This window comes from Schistocerca serialis, chromosome 4 (assembly GCF_023864345.2).
Source record: "Schistocerca serialis cubense isolate TAMUIC-IGC-003099 chromosome 4, iqSchSeri2.2, whole genome shotgun sequence".
Lineage (NCBI taxonomy): Eukaryota > Metazoa > Arthropoda > Insecta > Orthoptera > Acrididae > Schistocerca > Schistocerca serialis.
Genome location: NC_064641.1, coordinates 800573599 through 800595246, shown reverse-complemented (window position 1 = coordinate 800595246; position 21648 = coordinate 800573599). Strand labels below are relative to the sequence as shown.

General features: G+C 38.8%; 1 protein-coding gene across 1 annotated transcript in view; it reads right to left on the bottom strand.

Moving 5' to 3' along the window:
* LOC126473391 (pyridine nucleotide-disulfide oxidoreductase domain-containing protein 2-like) overlaps window positions 1–21648 on the bottom strand; it is a 169114-nt gene that overhangs the window by 42118 nt on the left and 105348 nt on the right. The window contains exons 7-8 of the mRNA XM_050100399.1: window positions 21332–21539; window positions 2366–2522 (exon numbers count right to left, since the gene is read on the bottom strand). Coding sequence (XP_049956356.1) covers window positions 2366–2522; window positions 21332–21539 — 365 coding nt within the window. The remainder of the gene's footprint in view (window positions 1–2365; window positions 2523–21331; window positions 21540–21648) is intronic.

The following is a 21648-nucleotide window of genomic DNA, read 5'->3' as shown; positions in this document are numbered from 1 at the left end:
TGAACATCTTAGTATTGGTCTTCATAAGCGTTCATAATAAGGCAATTGGAGATGATCTGAAACACAATATCTTGGTATACGTAGAAGACATAATGTTAATAACATAAATCTGGGAAGATCACATTTACTTATTGGATAAACTCATATCTCGTTATATTCACGGGAAAATACACTGAAATTTTCCAAATCTCTATTCAGTAGGACCGACGTTAAATTTTTAGGACATTTGATAAATAGAGAAGGAATAAGACCAGACCTAAGTAAGAGAGATAGAACTCGCAAGTGTTTGGAACCATCCAATGAACAACAACTAGGTATATTTAAGGATGGCAGAATTTTACAAAAATTTTTTTAACAAATCAGTTCTAAATGTGCCACATATGGCAAATATATTGAAACAATATTCAGTGTGGTGATGGACAAAAGAATGCACAGCCAATTTCTTAGCTGTCAGGGACAGTTTGGTGTCAGCAAAATTACTGGTGCATTCTGATAGTAGCCAACTGTTTCATCTCATGACATATGCCTCAGATCATGGCCTCGGGGCCCAACTGTATGAAGAAACACTATTGGTGTTGTAGTGGAACAAAAACCTGTAGCATTTGCAAGCCGTATGCTCACACATACTGAAAGGAATTATAGCATAACTCAAAAAAGAGATATTAGCAATAGTATGGATGTTTAAGAAATTTAAATACCTATTACCAGGACAAAAGACCATCATGCACAGTGATCACACTCAAAAAGTAAATTGATACTCAGTAGGTGGGCATTGTTCTTGCAGTAATTCAATTTTTCTATAATTTATGTCAAAGGATGCAAGGGAGTTCCCGTGGGTTTGGAGGGCGGGTGAGGTTGCTGGTGGAGGTGAGGCTATGAGGGCAGGTCATGGATTATACTTTGATTGCTCAATCAGTGGAAGTGTTGCACATAATGGGCAGGGTTTTGGGTTTTAGTCCCAGTGCAGCACCCAATTCTAGTCTGCTTGTAAGTTTAAAAACAGCATATGCTCTGCTGCAGAGTGAAAGATTCATTCTGTGTCACCCTATACATTTTTGATATAAGTTGTTTTCAGTATACCCAGAGAATCAATGTTGACAACAAGGACCAGTCACCACCAAATGACTTTCTCATTTCATATTTATGTATAGATCCACCTGGCAGCATGTTTCATGCAACTAGTGAACCAATTTAATGTAGACCATAAATAAGACTTCCAACAGAATTCATTCTGACCACTGAGTAAGTAATCATGTTCTTTCTTCTTCATAACATGTATTTCCATTATTAATAGGAATTTATGGAAACACCACAGGTTTTATTGCAGAAAGAGTGTTCTGAAAATAAGATTCTAAAAAAGCTAAATATGAAACTAAAAGATTAAAAATCTTAATTATCAAAACACTCAAGCAAAATATGGCTGTATTATGATTTGACAGTGTTTACAAACATAAAAGAGAAGAGTTTTGGAGCAAAAATGCCCATTTAGAACTCAAGGAGCATACAACAAAGAAATTCCAGAAAAAAGCTAAACAGGAGGATAGATAATTTAAATAACTTGTTTGCAGGCAGTAAAAGAGGAAACCTTCCATTTTTGGGCATAAATTAAATTGCACAAATAGAACAAGGTAATCATACATGCTGTGAATATCATGAATTGCCCAGTGTATGTAGTTATGTATACATGTCTCTGTAGCCTAATTGAATGATAACCAAATGAAATCTTTTGAGTTAGATGAGAGGCAATGTCTTCTGAAAGTAATGTTTCAACAAGTTTAAGCAATGGAAAATCCAGAATGGAATAACACCAGTATGAGATGGACATAGAGGTGGCATCGAGTGGCAGACAGTCACACTCATAGAAGATTATTAGATATTAGCTGTCAGAGAAAGTCCTTCTTCAGATGTAGGAAAAACAAACAAACACACACACACACACACACACACACACACACACACACACACACACAGCCACTGCTGTCTCATGTATGCATGAGCTGTGTGTGTATAAATGTGTAAGTTGAGTTTTTCTATATCTGAAAAAGGAATTTCTCTGATAGCTTATAACTTATAACAGTCTTCTTCCACTGTGGCTCTCTGCTGCTAAATGCTTCCTTGTTCCTAGGTCACCTTCAGGCAACTTGAAGCAGTGCTACAAGACAACATAGCAACTTAGCTGACAACTCAAGAAGATTGCATTAGTGAAATTTGCCAGGAAAGCCTGCTTTCTCAACAAATTAGTAAATCTACACAGTTTGTATTCTCCAATTTACATTTAATGTGCACAACCACACTTATGAAGGTTAGTATTAATACTGAATTTAAAGCAAATAACTTGTTTGTATTATTTTGGTACAGTGCTAACCTCTCTGAAATTTTTCCTTTTGTTGCTGCTTCATATGCTTTTGTGAGAACGTCCAGATTTTCACAGTTAAGGTTAATCGTGCATCTGTGGAACGGCATTGGCTTATTTCCAACTGTGCTGGGATCTGAGATAAACTCTGGCAATTGACTGAGGGCCACTACAACAATACAGACACATTTCAGTGTATGACATCACTGAGAAACAGAAACATTAAGATATGTAATATTTTAAAAAATTACACTTGAGATATTACATGATTCTTAGTGTTGCATTAATAAGATGTAAGTTACCAATTTTACGAATCATAGAGTGCTTTCATGTCTTTTGTACAAAATTTTAATACCTACAAATATACATGAAATTATTATGTCTGTACAAGTTTTGCCAGAAACCACCAAAACAGATTGCCTGACAATTGCTGAGATATTGACTCATGTTGTGTAGTTTTTATTATCATGTAACTGAGACACTAAAAATACAGTACCAACATCTTGCAAACATTGCATTATTTACGTGATACAGAAACACACAGCCATTAATATATACAGCACAACAAAAAATAGAAACAATATGATGAAGGGGAATAATTTAGTGAACTGGTCTTCACAGCTGTCTGCAGAATGATTCTACCATCACCAATGAACATTTTGCATAATGAGTATGAAGACAAGATAAGAGATGGCTCATAAGGAGGCATATAGACAGTCATTTTTCTCTCAATCCATTTACAAGTGTAATAGGAAAGGAAAAAACTGGTAGTGGTACATGGTGCCCTCTGAAGCACACCATAAAGTGGTTTGTGAAGTGTCTATGTAGGTAGATATTGCATCATCTTATGTGTACTAATAGATTGGCAGCTAGTTTGTCCATCATGGACAACAGAGTATGAGGGGTCATTCTAAAACTAAGAACAATTTGATTTGAAGAGCTGCACAATTACCCCTCCCCCTGTCCCTTCCCCCAGCCCCTGCCACTATGCCACAGCACAGATCTTCCAAATAGATGGCAACAGTATGATGCTAACAGTGAGTAGGAGTGGTTATTTACTTTTTATTTCTTTTATTTTAAAAAGTGTGGCAGATTTAACAGTCCCACCAGTTATATAGTGGTATGGTTTCTGAAAGCTAAAAAGGTTCACTCTATCGAATTTACGCGCAGAAAACTGAAATTTATGGAAATACGATGACTGATGCTTCAGTTTGAAAATGATACATCAGATTTAATTACATACAAATGAATATTCATGATGAAAAACAGTGACCGACAAACCCATGTCAAGGACTGAAAAAGAAGTTAAATAGGACAGATGATTCTGTATTGATAAACAGAATATGTGCTTTCCTGAAATTTCATTATCAGTTCTCTACCAAATTGTACTCATTATTTGGGCTGTCAAAAAGTGTGGATCATGTTGGTTCCACAACTTTTGAAAGATGAACTTTAAAAGTGTTGAATGGGAGCAGTGCTGACTTTTCTTATTAGGCATGACAAGGGCGGTGAGGAGTTATTGACCCACATTGTTATTGGAGACAGGACCAGGATTTTGCACAAAAGTTCAGAAACAAAGTGCCAGTGAACGAGATGACATCATTCATGACCACAGAGAAAGGCAAAAGAAGCCAAACAAATTAAGAGCATGGAAAAGGTTACGGCCAAAGTGTTTTGGCATCAGAAGGGCACCCTACTCGTCAAATTTATGCTCAGAGGAAAGACCATAAATGCAGTGGAATAGCATCAGATATTTCACTGAATATGCCAAATTGTTCAAAACAAAGAGCTTGAAGTGTTGTCCAACAGCATCGTGCTTCTTCATGATAATATTCAACCACATTCTGATGCATCGATGAAGGATTTGCTTCAATGGTTTAAGTCGGAAGTTTCCAAACATCCATATTATAGCCCTGCCTTAGTCCTCAGTGATTACTATCTTTTTCTAAATGGAAGGATTTTTTGGGTGTTAAGCACTATGGAAATGACCAGAAACTGAGAGAGGATGCCAGTGACTGGTTCAACAACCTGGTAGCAAATGGGTATGCAGAAGCCATAGGAAAGGTTGTGGAGGAAAATGACAGATGTTTAAATATGAGTGATGACTACGTAGAAAAACTGCTAAGATACAAAAACATGGTGTAAAATAAGATTTTTACATTATTTTGAGTAAAAATGTCTGGAAAAGTAAATGTTATTTACTTTTAGAAGTATCCTCTTATAATTTGCATCCATTTGGAGTGATCTCCACAAGACAGCTCAGAACTTTTGTAAGTATCTGTCTCACTCATTTCTCAATGAGATTTGCAGGTCCCAAAGTTTTCACATAGAATGCAGAATATAACATAAATGTTCTAAGAAATCTGTAAAATTTGTTGGTTACTCTACTCGTTGTCACTGTCCAGTGCCTCATCAGTGTGGGGACAGGCATTGTCAAACAAAATTAACTAGAGGGCATTGCATCATGGAAATTATAGGCCACAAGTCCTTAATTTCCCTGTTATCAACTGCACTAAAAAGATATGTAGTGATTTTCTTGGAATGGTTGTGCTATTACATTCAGCCAAAATGCTGTGGCAAGATATTGACATCATCCAGCTGCAACAATGAAATCCCATGGAATACTCATTATCCCAGGAAAACTTCAGGAATCATAATGATTGTGTTAACTGAACATACTATAAGTCTGCTTTACCTTTACTGTTATGTTCATTATATTTTGAGCATCGTAACGTGTTCTGCACTCGTCACACACCAGCTATTACCCAGACTTTGTTAGAAGAGTGATTCTTCCTCTGCCTTCTCCTTGGCCACTCTACTCTTGACCCAAATCATGATGTTCAATATACCACTGCAAACTGCCAGAGCAGTGAATGAAGTTAGTAGAATATATCTCACAATTTATTAAGCATATACTCTGACATTGTGCATTCATTATGATGTTATTCTGGAAATGTGAGTATTTGAAGCACTGGCAAAATCAAAAACACTTGGAATGTGCATGGTACAATCTGCACAGTGTATGTACAAGCTTTGTTCTACTGGGCTTTATATAGTAATGGTAACAAATGGACTGGATAATGATAAGAATGTATCCTGCTTTGTTAACGATCAGAAATGTACAGTCATAGTTTTTTATGGCTCCTCACGTAACAGCATGATGACCACAATTGATCCTATGTGTTGATTACTGGCAAAGTGACATTCACAAACAACTGTCAATGATGTCATATGGGAATTGTCTCTCATTATTAATTCACTCCTCAACTTGCAACAGTCACTACATTATTAGAAACATGCCGTTTGGTGAAGAGGGATGAGAGGAAGTCTCATAAATGACACCCTGTTACATAGCACAGCTTCCAGAAAATGGTAGCTGGTTGTTACAAATGTGAAATTGTGCACAATATTAATGTTAATTTGTGATATGATCATGACGCAATCAGCAGTCACTGCATGTCTATTGCTATGGGCTGGATGTGAATCTGGATGCCACTACCATCTGGAATCAGGGCAACTATCATTTGCATCTTCCTCTGATCTTCCAGCATCAGTGTTACTGGTATACATTTGACACTCTTCACCCATCATGTTGGACAACTCACTGGAAAAAATCTGTGGCCTCCCACAGGCATAAAGTTTGGCTTCGTTGAAATAAAGGTAATTGCACAAATTGTACATATCAATGCCATCATGAAATATTTACAGGGTTTATTAAAAAAATGTTATGTTTGAAACAATACACTACTCTGTGACTATTCAAGCTTTCACAGTGGATATGTTGCAAATAGTCTTCACAGGTTTACCATTGGATAATGTTGTGTAAATTCCACAATATTTCCTTGGAGCAACTGTCCAACATCTTCAGGTGATTGTACCTTGCTGGTGGCTAGGTACAACCAACGGTATCCACATGTTGACGCTCTGAACATAGAACACAAGCACGAAGAATGCACAGGCATGGAAATAATGCATGCACAATGACCTGCAGATTTTTTTGATAACAGGCCCGTCATAACATTGGCCTGTTTTTTTTTTTTTTTTCTCTTTTCTTTTTTTCCTTGGTGAGTGACATCTGGCTGCAGTGTTAGTTAACATAGTGTAGTACAGCACACACAGCGCAGGAGGGCTACTCTGTGAGGGCATTTGAATATGGTGCCATCTATCTGCAGATCATTGCACATCCATGATTTCCGCGCCTGTGCATTCTTCGTGCACCTGTTCTATATACACCCACCAGCAAGGTACAACAACCTGAAGATGTTGGACAGTTGCTCCAAGGAATTATTTTGGCATTTGCACGTCATCCAGTGGCAAACCCGTGAAGACTATTTACAATAAATTACTCTGTCTACACATGGAATATTGCTGTTATGGGCTCATAACATTTTAATGCCCAGTATGGGGATTTTACTCTATCCACAGCAAAGTGCCTTTGTTTACTACTCTCTACTAGTAAACCATACAGATATAGTGTACCTATGTATTATCTTGAAGAAGTAATTTTTTTTCACATAATATTTTGTTATGTTATTTTTACTTTCTATTCCATTCATGTATGGAGTATGGGGTAACATATCACTCCCACAGAGTGAGCCTTCAAGCTGGGATGGCAGTCACAGTATTACCATGAGTTGCCATGCTGTGTGGGCATTGTGTAACCTTTACAAGCAGCCTCCTGGTTTCGGAGTAATGTGGAGCACCACCAAATAAATGCACATGCTGTGACAATGCCAAATAACATCATGACAGAACAATATGGCTAAAGAACAGTCAAAAATGTCATCAATCTGATGTCTGATATCAAGGTGCATGGGCAAGCAATATCCCTTGTTACCAGTGAGAGAAGAAGTATTTCATATTCATCTATATAAAATTGTGAACTGTTTGAAGCTGATAATATTTGAGCACAAGCACAACTGCAGCAGTAATGAAGTCTCTCAAGCTGTGCCAGCACAATCTGAGAAGAAAATTTAATTATGGTTGCATTGGCTCAGAGCTGCCAGATGGCAACAAATTTGACTCTGCATACACATGTATTTACAGGGGAATACTGTAGGAGCACAGGAAAAATGGTTACTTAAATGCCTCTGTGCACAGAGCAACTAGTCTAACTTGTCTTTGCAGCAACTATGGGAGCAATAATAGGGGATGTAATACATTTGTATGATGTATATAAGCAGTCTGAAGTAACGATCAAAAATTTGTACAAAGGCCAGGATTCAAAGTTGGGTCTCCTGCTCACTAGGTAGATGTGCTACTTGTTATGCCACCCTTGCACAGTGGCTTTGCATAATTGCACAGACTACACTAGTACAAATCCCTCCTCAGTGCAAATTCCTGGTCATGCCTCGGCCCACTTGGTATTCCCCCAAAACTCAAACAGCACTACAGAGGTGGTAGCACCTCAGCACTGATGTTTGAGATGTGAAAAGGTCTCTGGAATAATGAAGAGTGATTTGATATATTTCTATATTTCTCACTTAATACATTTACTTGTAACTTTGTAAGCAGGTTTTCTCAGGATCTGTATTTAAGCATCTGCCAGTTCAGGTTTTTCAGCAGTTCTGTGACACTGTTCTCTGGGCCAAATGTTCATAATTTAAGATTTGTAAGGAGCATGTGGAGGTCACTGAACATATAGCTGTTTGTTTATATGGCTCATCTGAAAGCCCTCATTCTCCACTTGTCCATAAACATTTTACTTTTTCCAAAACCATTTTATTTGAGAAACTACTCACATTTCAAATACTCACATTGCAGAATATTTTAATCATAATTAATGGTTATTTTTGAAATTCAATTCCATAGCTTTTGTAGCCCAGATTTTTCCAATTCCAAAAATTCCCATTTGTACCAAAGAAAGTATTAGTTTTGTAACAGCATGATGACCACAATTGATCCTATGTGTTGATTACTGGCAAAGTGACATTCACAAACAACTGTCAATGATGTCATATGGGAATTGTCTCTCATTATTAATTCACTCCTCAACTTGCAACAGTCACTACATTATTAGAAACATGCCGTTTGGTGAAGAGGGATGAGAGGAAGTCTCGTAAATGACACCCTGTTACATAGCACAGCTTCCAGAAAATGGTAGCTGGTTGTTACAAATGTGAAATTGTGCACAATATTAATGTTAATTTGTGATATGATCATGATGCAATCAGCAGTCACTGCATGTCTATTGCTATGGGCTGGATGTGAATCTGGATGCCACTACCATCTGGAATCAGGGCAACTATCATTTGCATCTTCCTCTGATCTTCCAGCATCAGTGTTACTGGTATACATTTGACACTCTTCACCCATCATGTTGGACAACTCACTGGAAAAAATCTGTGGCCTCCCACAGGCATAAAGTTTGGCTTCGTTGCAATGGAACAGGAAAAAGTCCTAATAACTGAAATGAAATGTTGTGTGGCAGGAGCCTCCCAGCGGGTAGACCTGATTGCCTGGTGCAAGTCTTTTGAGGTGACGCCACTTTGGTGACTTGTATGTAGATGAAGATGAAATGATCATGATGAAGATGACACAAACTCCCAGTCCCTGAGTGGAGAAAATCTCTAACCCAGCCAGGAATTGAACCTGGCTCTTCCCCCCTGCCCCCCCTTCCACTCCCCCCCCCCCCCCCCCCCTGGCATGACAAGCCAGCACACTGTGCACTCAGCTACGGTGGTGGACGCACTAACAACTGGTAAAATGGGACATACTGTCTACCACACTTTTCACAATGGTTTGCTGATACAGTTATAACATCTGGAAAATTTCATTTTTTGGTTACATTTCATGAACTCTGCCAACCCACATGGAAGCGTAAATAATAACTTATAACTGTATCTTTTTCCTAATCGTGCAGTTCATAGTTAAACAGACCTGCTGTTTTGCTTACTATAATTTGTGTCCTCTGATTTTCCTCTCTTTCATAGTGATATAAAAAATATAACAACAGAATTTGATTGTTATTCTTATGCACATCTATAAGTACTTAAGCAGGACAATGATTCAATTAGCCTGTCATACTCATTCACATTATTAAAATCTTGCAGTCAGTTGCACATTAAAGTGTGTAGAGTCTGTATTAAGAGGCCTATGTGCCAACATCTTGGCCACTATCAGTCATAATGTACAAATATGTTGAGGTCCAGTATGCAATTAGTTATCAAATTCTAAACTTCATGTTACAAGATAATTTCTGTCCAGATATACAAAGTGAACAGCTACTATGTGTAATGACTAAATACTGAAACTAATATCATGTTGTTTATTAGTTAGAATTCGATAGTGAAAATGGAATGTAAAAATGTTGCCACTCTGTCAGATCACTTGTTGTGGAAGTGATGTGCTGACCTGTAATACGCAAACTATATAAATCCACAAATTGAAGTGATTATCATAATATTACTGGTGCCAATAAATGTGAAAAGATTTCAAGTTAACTTGTACAGTGTTGTATTTGTCATTTAAAAACTGATCAGTGTACCATATAATGGCTCAGGAGCAGACAATGTGGACAAGCAGATACCAAGAGCAGAATACAGGTCAATAAGATTATAGATAGACTTATATTATAGCACACTAAAATTTTTGCATTTTGTGAAGTATACAATTACACACTTAAAGTGAGTTGCCAATCTACGCACCACTTTGAAACATTACTAAGATTTGACTGCAGTTTTTTTTTCTGATTGCTTCATTACAGATAACTACATCATTTTCAAACACAAATTACTATTGTCTACCTTGTCATTAATATCCAACATGAACATTAAAGATCTCAACACATTTCCCTAGGACACACCGGCAATTATTTTCACATCTGTCAAAGACTCTCTGTGCGATATAACCTGCAGCACCATCCCTACCAAGGAATCCTCAACATAGGTAAAGAAATAGTAGCAAACCTGAAGATCACAACAGCACCCATTGACCTTGACCTGAGACATGATCATGATGGCAGACACACCTATTTCAAGTGTTTATAATATGGAATCCCTTACATCCATAAACAAATATAAACCACAAGCAAAATATTTAACTGTGGCAATAGAATGAAACTAACATGACAACCACGTGAAGTAGGGGGTTTTGGCCAGAGAAAATATAAATATATGACAATAAGAATGACAACACAATGCAAGAACAAATATTAACCCAAAAATGAGTCACATGGAAGCCTAGAGACTACATAGGCATCACAAATTTTGCTTGACCTATATAGTTCATACGAAGACTTTGACACCAGGAATACACTCACAACTCCAAAAAACCCAGAAACACAAATTTCAATTGAACTATATGGCTAAAATGAAGCCCACAATACTGAAAACCAACAGACTAAAATCGTCAGATCTGTTATCCAACCTTCTAACTAAAATGAAGTCTAATGTGTGAGCAAACAAAATTCACTCACCCCCCCCCCCCCCCCCCCCCCCTTAAAACAGCAACCCCCCAACTAATATCCATGTTAAACACAATACCCAAACCATAATATAACCAACAAAAAATAACAACACCCATGCCTAAGGGGGGGGGGGGGGGGGGGGAAGAGTCCAAATAAAAAACCTAAACTGCTCTAAACACCTCTTACCCCCACAGCAAACCACACCAACAACGCCACCACCGCTAGTCGCTGTGGCCGAGCGGTTCTAGGCACTTCAGTCCGGAACCCTGCTGCTGCTACGGTCTCAGGTTGGAATCCTGTCTCAGGCATGGATGTGTGTGATGTCATTAGGTTAGTTAGGTTTAAGCAGTTCTAAGTCTAGGGGACTGATGACCTCAGATGTTAAGTCCCATAGTGCTTAGAACCATTTGAACCATTTGAATGCCCCCATCATCCATCAAACACCTGATCAACTAAAAACCTTCATCCTATATGTTTTCCCCACAGCCCTCAAGAAACAGCAAAAGGAATGAAAAATTATCCAGTTCACTCTTCTGCCAGAAGTACTCATATAAATGAGACTATGAGATGGAAGGAAGCCTCTTCCTTCTCCCTATCATGGATCTAACAGTCCCTCTGTCCCCACTTTTGTAGTTGTATGTGCCCCAGTAACCTAATCATTAACCTCAATGCAATGATTAACCACTAAATGTTGATACCTCCTGTTCCCTAAATCCCCATAAGGAGGAAATACATTGGAAACTGTAGGTGAATCCCCTTCAATGTAATCTTCAATTAAATCTACTATTATCCATTTTGTCCACTGCTCAACAACCCAAAAACAATGTCTGAACACCCAGTCCCTGACATAACAACCTCTCACAGCCACAGATCCACTTGAGGGCCACCCCTCATTTTTCTAAAGTGTCAGTCATGTATGTCAACTGCAACCTCCCCTCCCCCAACTTAATGAATTCTGAGCAAACTTCCTCAAAAAAACAAAAAGCTGTCTAAACCACAATGCTTACCAACACCCACCTCATGAGCACAGGACTTAGTGGATGACCAATAGCAAGAACTACATTTCACTAAAATGTCGTCATGTATGGCCAACCTAGTGTTCTTGAACAAGGAACCCCCATGGATGTAGTGCCAGATGTTATCCCACCAACAATGCCACATGTACTGGTACCTGCCCTGAGACACAGCAACTTTGGTGAACTTCATATCCTCACCACATACCTGACACTTCACATACTCTGCAATAAATCCAGATGTCCAAATAACTGAAGGTACTTGACTTTAGACAACATGTCTTCAGCCTTAACCACAAGACTGAATCCACTAGTCATAATTCACAACATCAAAGTAACTCACTATCAAACTGTCACAAACTCCTCCAGTAACAACTTGACACATGCAACACACAATGTCAAATGACTTACTAACGTACTTGACAACATTAGGAAAAGGATAGATTGCTAGTCACCATAAAGATACACTCTGAGTTGAGACACGCACAATAAAAAGACTGTTACACAATTAACTTTTGGCCAAAGCCTTTTTCAGAGAAGAATACACACATTCATGCAAGCAAGTATACTTCACACACACGTGTTTTCCATCTTTGGCAGCTTGTACCAGAATGTAACAGTCATACTGAATGAAAGTAACAATATGGAGTGGGGCAGGGAAGAGGGAGAGGTAGCACTATATGGGTATGGGTAGGGGGAGGGGGAGGGTAGGGGCGAGGGGGGTGGGAGGGAGGGGGAGGAGAGAAGAGCACTGTCTGGTGAAGTGTGCAGGGACTAGGTGCAGGCATGATAAGACTGCCACTAGGCACAACATTGGGAGTCTTGAGGCAGGATGATGTGAGGGGGACAGAAATTTGGTAGCAGAGCAGGAAAAAAGAAAGGAGCAGGGATGGGGAAAGACAGGCATTGGCAGAGAGTAATACACAGTGAGGGTGAGAGGATGTGAATAGGAAGGAGGTAATAGAACAGAGGGATTGGAAACTGTTGAGTGGGGGATGTGGGAATGGTAACTCACTGAAGGTTGACGCTGGGATAATTTTGGGAGCAGAGAATGTGTTGTAAAGATAACTCCCATCCACACAGTTTGGAAAAGCTAGTGGTGGAGGGTTGGATTCAGATGGCCCCAGTTGTGAAGCAGCCATTGAAATGAAGCACAATATTTCAGGTGCATGTTGTGCCTCAAGGTAGTTTACCATGCTCTTGGCCACAGTTTGGCGATGGCTGTTCATTCTGGTGGGCAGCAGGTTGGTAGTCACACCAATATAAAAAGCTGTACAGTGATTACAGCAGAGCTCCTATATGACATGGCTGCTTTCACAGGTGTGCAAGCTCTGATGGGGGTAGGGTAAGCCTGTAACAGGACCGGAATAGGAAATACTGGATGGGTGGATTGGGCATGTCTTGCACCTGGGCCTTTCACAGGAATATGGTCCCAGCAACAAGGGATTGAGAGCGAGAGTGACATAGGAATGGACTAGGATGTTGTTGAATTTGGACTGGTGATGGAGAACCACATTAGGAGGGTTGGGAATGATCTCAGATAGGATGGCCCTCATTTCATGGCATGATGATAGATAATTAAAGCCCCAACAAAGAATGTGGTCAATTTTTCCAGTCTGGGTAACAAAGGGTGTGCTCCTTTTTAGTTTGTTCTTGAGGTTGGTGGGAGTATTTGGGATGTGTGGAGAAATGGTGCTGGAGATCTGTTTGTGTATTAGGTCTGGGGGATAATGCCTGTCTTTGAAGGCCTTGTTGAGACCTTCAGCATACTGGGTAAAGGAGTTCTTGTCACTGTAGGTAAGGTGTCTCAGTGTGGCCAGGCTGCAAGGGAGGAATTTTTTGGTGTGGAAGGGGTGACACCTGTTGAAATGCAAGTGCTGTTGGTGGTTGGTGGGTTTAACATGGACAAATGTGGGGATGGAGCCACAAGAGAGGAGGAGATCAACATCCAGGAAGGTGGCATGCTGGGTTGAGGAGAAGCAGATGGAAGGGAACATGTTGAGACTGAAGAAATGGGGATAGAGTTTCTTTGCCCTGGGTCCAGATCATGAAGATATCATCAATGAACCTGAACCAGACTAAGGGTTTGGCGTTTTGGAAGACTAGAAAGATTTTCTCTAGATGGCCCATAAACAGGTTGGCCTAAGAGTGTGCCATATAAGTGCCCATGGCTATGCCAAATTTGTTTGTACATCTTCCCTTCAAAGGAGAAGTAGCTGTGTGCTGGAATTAAGTTGGTAAGGTGTATGAGGAATGAGGTAAAGGGCTTGGAGTCTGAAGGATGTTATGAAAGGTGGTATTCAATAGCGGCAAGACCATGGGCATGAGGGATGTTTATGTGTAGGGAATTGACCCCATCAGTGATGAGTAGTGATCCAGAAGGAAAAGGTGAGGGGAGTGCAGAGAGTTGGTAAAGGGGGTGGTTGGTCACTTTGACATGGAAGGCTAGATTTTGGGCAATTGGTTGGAGGTGTTGGTCAATAGCGACTAAATTCTTTCAGAGGTGACACACTAACCAGTTACAATGGGACACCCAGGATCATTCAGTTTGTGGATGTTGGGGAGCATGTAGAAGGTTGGAGTGTGGGGTGTCATTCGGGTGAGAATGAAAATGAAGTTAGGGGAGATTTTGGGAAGGGGCTGAGGTTTTAAGCAGGGGTTGGAGGTTTTTGGACTTCTGGGATTGGATCACTCTGGCACAGTTTATAGGTGGAGGAGTTAGATAATTGGCAGAGGCCTTCTGCCAGCTAGTCACTGCATTTCATAACAATGGTGGTGGAACCTTTGTCTGAATGTAGAATAATTAGATCAGATTGTTTTGAGATTGTATTTCTCAGAAGGGACTGGGTGAAGCATAGTGAGGGCAAGTTGGAGGTAAGGAATTCCTGGAAGGGGGTGATAGGTAAGAGGAGGAGGGGGATAATGATTGCATGGTGGTTTGAACTGGGAGAGGCAGGGTTCAATACTGGGATAGGTTGGTTTTGTTTGGTGGGATTGACGGCAAAAAAGCGTTTCCATTACAGGGACCGGGGGAAAGAGAGTTGGTCTTTGACAAGTCCAACGTGGTTAAATTTGGGTGTAGTGCTAAAGCTGAGGCCTATGGATAGGATTTAAACTTCTTTTGGGCTGATGATTTTGATGGAAACGTTAACAACAGTGTTCTAGGAATGTTTCGGTTCTGGATTTAGTGGATTGTCGGTACGGAATTTTGGGGGATGTGGCAAGTTGAAAAGGTCAGCTAGGCAGGATTTTGATGCTCTGAGAAGTTGACAAGGAGCAACACAATGGGTGGGATAGGACTGCCCAAGGTAGCAGTAGGATGTTGGCAGATTGGATAACTTATGGAGGTGGTGTCTGGGATGCTCCTCCAGATGCTGGAAAGCAAGGGTTTCAATTTCAGGGATGTGATATAAATCTGTACTAATACCTAAAAACATACAAAATCATGGGAGAAAAGGAACAGATAAAGTATAGGAGTATGCCTGCATTGGGACATGGGGAGAAAGAGGGAAAATTGATTGGTTTGGTCAAGGTTCACAAGTATGTGTGGCACTTGTAGGTGTGGAAAACATGAAGCACATGAGGATGAGGGAGGAAATGTGATCAATGGGAATAATTAAAATTATGGGTTGGAAGAATTTGGTGCCTTAGATGTTGCACCAACAATCTGCACAATCACCTAGCCATGTGTTATGTGCAGATGAGATTGTTGATACAGTGTGGCTCAGAAGTCAGAGCATGTGCAAGTTGGTAGGTGGTGAATAAACACAGGAAAGAAGGGAAGGGTTGTACACTGAGAGAGTAATGCTTTAGAGAATACTAACAAAGGAAATATCACTGGGTTGTTAAATTTTTGGTTGACCCAAAATTAATATGTGTATACATTCAGACTACAAATCTTAATACCTTCTAAAACTATTTAATTTACGGTACTTATGCAAAGTAAGAAGAAGGTGACTTGAGATGAAATGCAATAATGTATCATGCCTTTGTGTTACCACAGCAATCATTAAATGAATATTGAAGATAGTTAACACTGAAGTTCCTGTTTATTCATTAACGGTTTTCAGCAAAGAGAATGCAAGTAGAAGTACTGAATGAACTGTTAATGTCATAGGATTAAGAAATATTACATCTGAAGTAAATTTAAGAGAGGAAGAATATTTTGTCTCACCTGCAAGTAAAAAGCATGATGAAAAAGCACTTATTGGCAAATGGAGAAAGTTCTAGACAAGAACATTTTATATTGTTCGTGTTTTTTGAAGCTTATAAAAACACAGATGCTGAGTGAAAGAGGAAAGGAAAATCTGTGGGCACAATATTTTTAAGGAATCAGGGAAATAATATGGTGAAAAATTCTAAAGGAGAATTTTTGCATACTACAGAGCTATACATAAGAAAGAGATGTTTTGACTGCAAAAAAGTAATCAGAATGACTATGACATCCAGAAGAATGTATACAGAATGAACCTTCACTCTCCAGCAGAGACCAAGCTCCCAGGTTTGAGGCCCAGTTTGGCACACAGTATTAATCTGCCAGGAAGTTTCAGGAAGCTTGTATCCTTGAAAACTGACCACTGAAGTTAACCAGTGTTGTTGGTACTCCAATTTCAGGCTTCTGTACAGACTGAAAGCCTCTGTTAGGGCTGTACACATGATTGAAAAGGAGAAAAGGAGTGTTAAGTTATTTGGATATTGATATTTCTGACAGAGCAGTAAGTTGTGGGGCAGTGAGTCATCACTCTTCTGACTGGTTTGATGCAGTCCACCATGAATTCCTATCCTGTGCCAAACTTTTCATCTCAGAGTAGCAATTTCAGCCTAAATCCCTGTCTTCTTGTGCAGTTACCCTCTACAGCTCCTTCTAATACCATGGAAACTGTTCCCTGATGTCTTAACAGATGTCCTGTCATTCTGTCCCTCCTTCTTGTCAATGTTTCCTGTATGTTCCTTTCCTCACATATTCTGCAGAGAACCTTATCAGTCCACCTAATTTTCAACATTCTTCTGTAGCACCAAATCTCAAATTGTTCAATTCTGTTCTTTTCCAGTTTTTCCATGGTTCATGTCTTACTAGCATATAATGCTGTGCTCCAAACGTATGTTCTCAGAAATTTCTTCTTCAAATTAAGGCTTATGTTTGATATTAGTAGACATCTTTTCTCCAGGAATACCCATTTTCCAGTGATAGTCTGGTTTTTAAGTAGTCCTTGCTATGTCCGTTGTGGGTTATTTTGCTGTCTAGGTAGCACGATTTGTTAACTTCATATACTTCATGATCTCCAATTCTGATGTTGAGTTTCTTACTGTTCTATTTCTGTTAATTCTTATTACTTTGGTCTTTCTTCAATTTACTCTCAGCCCATATGCTGTACTCATTAGACTCTTCATTCCATTCAACATGTCCTGTAATTCTGCTTCACCTTCACTGAGGATAGCAGTGTCATCAATGGTTCTTATCATTGATATCCCTTCATCCTGAATGTTAATCCCATTCTTGAACCTTTCTTTAATTTCTAAGGATTTTGAATATCTTGCACTATTTTACATTTCTGAACACTTTTTCTCGGTTGATGAATCCAATGAGTGTGTCTTGATTTTTTTTTTTCAGTCTTGTTTCCATTATCAAACATGACATAAGACATGCCTCTCTGGTGCCTTTACCTTTTCTAAAGCCAAACTGATCATCATATAACTGATACTCAATTTTCTTTTTCATTCTCCTGTATATTATTCTTGTCAGCAAATTGGATGTAAGAGTTATTAAGCCAATTGTGCAATAATTCTTGCACTTATTGGCTCTTGCAATCTTCAGAAATGTGTGGATCATTTTTTTCTGAAAGTGTGATGGTATATCACCAGTCTCATACATTCTACACACCAATGTGAATACAGAGAAAAACTTTGACTTCATATTCTCCAATCTTTTAAGTTTCTCGTGATTCTACACCATAAATTCATAGCCGCTGTGAAAAACCCCTAAGATCAACGCTAAAAATTCCCTGATTTTACATTTCTTGCTAGTAAGGCTTACCTCAATTCTAAGCCCTTACTTGACGTCTCGCTTGACTTTGTCCTGTTTCCTTCCTATTGACATTTGATGTGACTGAATAAGTTATAAGTGACTCAAAAGACAATGGTTTGCACCACAGGTGGTGGCACAATGAAGGGAATATTTTAGGCCATTGTGGAGATGGGAGATGTAAGAGACAAAATGCTGATGTAAGCCATGATCAGTATTACCAATACAATTTGCAATGTTTAGCTTCGCTGTGCAAATATGATACAACTAGTGCAAGGTTGCGGTGGTAATTGAAAAACAAGGCAGTTGACCGAAGTGTTCCAGACCCAGCCAATATGTGAAGGGGCCACCACACCACACTAACACACTTAAAATGAACTCACATACTGGGTGTGTAGAAAGAGGGAGTGACCCTCCAACAACGGGTGTGCAAGTAGGTGTGAAAGAGTTTTGTGAAGTGCTAAAAATATACTTTTCAAGCAGATGATACGTGCTATGACAGAGATGTCACACAGAAATAGTACAAGCATTTTGTGATACTACATTTTAAAGACTTCTGCATTCAAATCTGACATGATACAGTTGCAACAACTACATACATTACTCATGTATACAGCATATGCTTTGCACCACACACTGCGGATCGTAAAGATTGGCAGCAGTGATAGAGGGCTTGAAGTGAAACTGTAGCACATCATTATGAGCTTTCTTTCAAATTTAAATTTTACACAGTGTACAAAAATTCACTGAGCCAACTTCTAATAAGCTTGTAATGTCAATTGAGGAAGCAAACTCATTTTTTCAGTCTCTGTTTATCTCGTCAAGTATAAAATAACACTTTAACAGTGGTGAACATATGAAGTGCAGCTCATAAGAAAAGCATTAAACAATAATAGCAATGGTGTCAAAGTATGTCATTAAGCAGATGTCTGCATCTATGCTTATGGTTTAATGGCTTAGCTGCTGCGATGTTTTTGGTGTAATTCATGTTCATCAATTTTTGCTTTTTTCTGTGTGAGTGTAAACAATAATTTCTCAAAAACATGTTTTGAACATGTAATTTGTAGTCATGGCATGTCAGAAAACAGCTTGATTACATTGCAGCAGATACCAATTTTAATTTTTTGATGAGTTTTTATTTGCTGTTACACATTTGTGATTTTTTAAGAACTGATGAAATTCATTACCACAAATTATTGTATAAACATTATATTGTACATTTAATTTCCTTCACTTAGACAGATTTTATACAAAGTATTCGCAAGAATTGCGTTTTTTAATCATATATGCCAATTACATGTGTTTTTCTAATATTTTGGGGGTTTTTAACATTTTCCTCAGTTCTACATTTTCCTCTTTTTTTGTTTTTTTCTTCACTTTTATATATGCTGAGTCAGTTCTTACAACAATAATTTCTTTTTCAATTTCTTCACTTATTTCATGCAGCCTTTTTGCCTTTGCTTCCCTGCACTTCCTATTTATTTCATTTCTAAGTGATTTATATTTCTGTGTACCTGAATTTTCCTGAACATTTTTGTACTTCCTTCTGTCATCAATCAACTGAAGTATTTCTTCTGTTACCCATGGCCTTTACACAGCTTCCTTCATCATACCTATGTTTTTTCTCTCCCACCTCTGTAATTACCATTCTAGAGGTGTCCATTCATCTCCAGCTGGACTGTCTACTGATCTGTTCATTATCACAATATCTATAGCCTCAGATAACATCAAATGTATCTCTTTATTCCTTTGTACTTCTGTATCCCACTTGTTTGTGCCTTGTTTCTTCCTGACTAGTCTCTTAAACTTCAGCATAGTCTTCATCATTAACAAATTTTGATCTTAGTCTATATCTGTCCCCTGGGGTGTGTTTACAGTCTAATATCTGATTTCAGAATTGCTGCCTGACCATGATGTAATCTAACTGAAATCTTCCTGTATCTCCTGGCCCTTTACAAATATACCTCCTCCTCTTGCGATTACCGAACAGAGTATTCACTATTACCATCTGAAATCAATTAGTCTTTCTCCTTTCTCATTCATAGTATGAAGCCCATATTCTCCTGTAGCTCTTCCTTTTGCTCCTTCCCCTACAACTGCTTTCCAGTCCCCCATGACCAATAGATTTTCATCTCCCTTTACATACTGAATTAGCTGTTCAATATCCTCATATATTTTCTCTGTGTCTTCATCTTCTGCTTGCAACATCAGCATGTATACTTGAGCTATCATTGTCAGTATTGGTTTGCTGTCAATTCTGACGAGAACAACCCTATCATTCAACTGTTCATAGAAACTCGCTCTCTGCCCTATCATCCTATTCATAATGAATCCTACTTCTGTAATACCATTTTCTGCTGCTGTTAATATTACTCTATTCATCTGACCAGAAATCCTTGTTCTCTTTCCATTTTACTTCACTGATGTCCACTATATCTAGCCTGAGAACTTTTCCCTTTGCAGATGTTCTAACTTCTATACCAAGTTCAAACTCCTAACATTCCACTCCTCAACTCATAGAATGTTACCCCAGGTAGGAATATCAACATCATAGGAAAAGACAGATTGGTACTTACCATAAAGAAGATACATCAAGTTGGAGACAGGCACAATTAAAAGACACTCATGTATAGCTTTCGGCCACAGCCTTCATTAGTAAAAGAGAGACACACACATGCACAATTCACACACACACAAGCAAACACATCTCACATAAACATTAACTCCAGCATCTCTTTCACTGATTATTCAGTCTTTCTCTCATTGTCAGCTCCCTATTGGCAGTCCCTCTCGGAGATCTACATGGGGGAGTATTCCAGAATCTTTTGCCAATGGAGAGATGATCATGACACTTTTTTCAATTACATTGCTTGTCATTAATGCAGTGGTTTCCATTGCCTTCTGCATCTCCATGCTCTTGATAATTGTTGATTCTTCTACTTTTAGGGGTAGTTTCCCACCTCAAGGACAAGAGAGTGCCCTGAAACTCAGTCTTCTCCTCTGCCTTCTTTGACAATGCTGTTGTTGGATTGAGGGTAACATTAAGCCAGAAGTCATCAGCCACCACTGCTGATGATTTTTATTCAAAATTTAGGCAGTTGCAGGGTTTGAACTTGAGACTGAGGACTTTTGATTACTATTCAGAGAGGCCACCCCTGTACCATGGGTGCAGTAGGAGATAAACAACAACTGTTTAATATAACTGAAGAAACAGCAGCTGTTTTTACAATAGCAGTATTCCTCTCAATTTTATTGTGTTAAGTTTAGCCTGTGCTGGTACAAATAGTTACAGCAATATAATGGCAGATAATTCATTAATCCTCTTTCTAATAACTACTTCAGTTTCTTAACCTATATAGTGATTTGTTCCCCATTCTGAAGGTTCTTCTTCATCATGGGGTCTGCTGAACACAATGATTCAAGAATAAGTATTAGCATGAAATTTTTTGTACATGAATTTTATACCCAAACTGTTCCATTAATCAGTACTCAGTAATCAGGCCACACATAGAAGAAAATGCTGTAGTCTAGCTTACCATTTATTTTTGTAACTGGTGATGAGTATTCAGTGCTTCGAATTGCTGATTCATACTGAGATGGCAAAACTCCAGATGGTAACAACTGTAAGAAAGTAATATGAGGAGTTGCATTTGAGAGCACAATTTTGCCTAAAATCTCTTTTCCTTCTGTTGTAATGACACCTATTGCTTCACCTGAACTGTCAAGCAATATTTTTTCCACAGCCTGTAATCAGAACAAGAGGTTGTCAGAATTTTCTAGGAAACATCAAAAGAAAATGACTAACCTAACTCCAGAAAATGTTAATAGTTAGTGCTATGTAACATAGTAAACT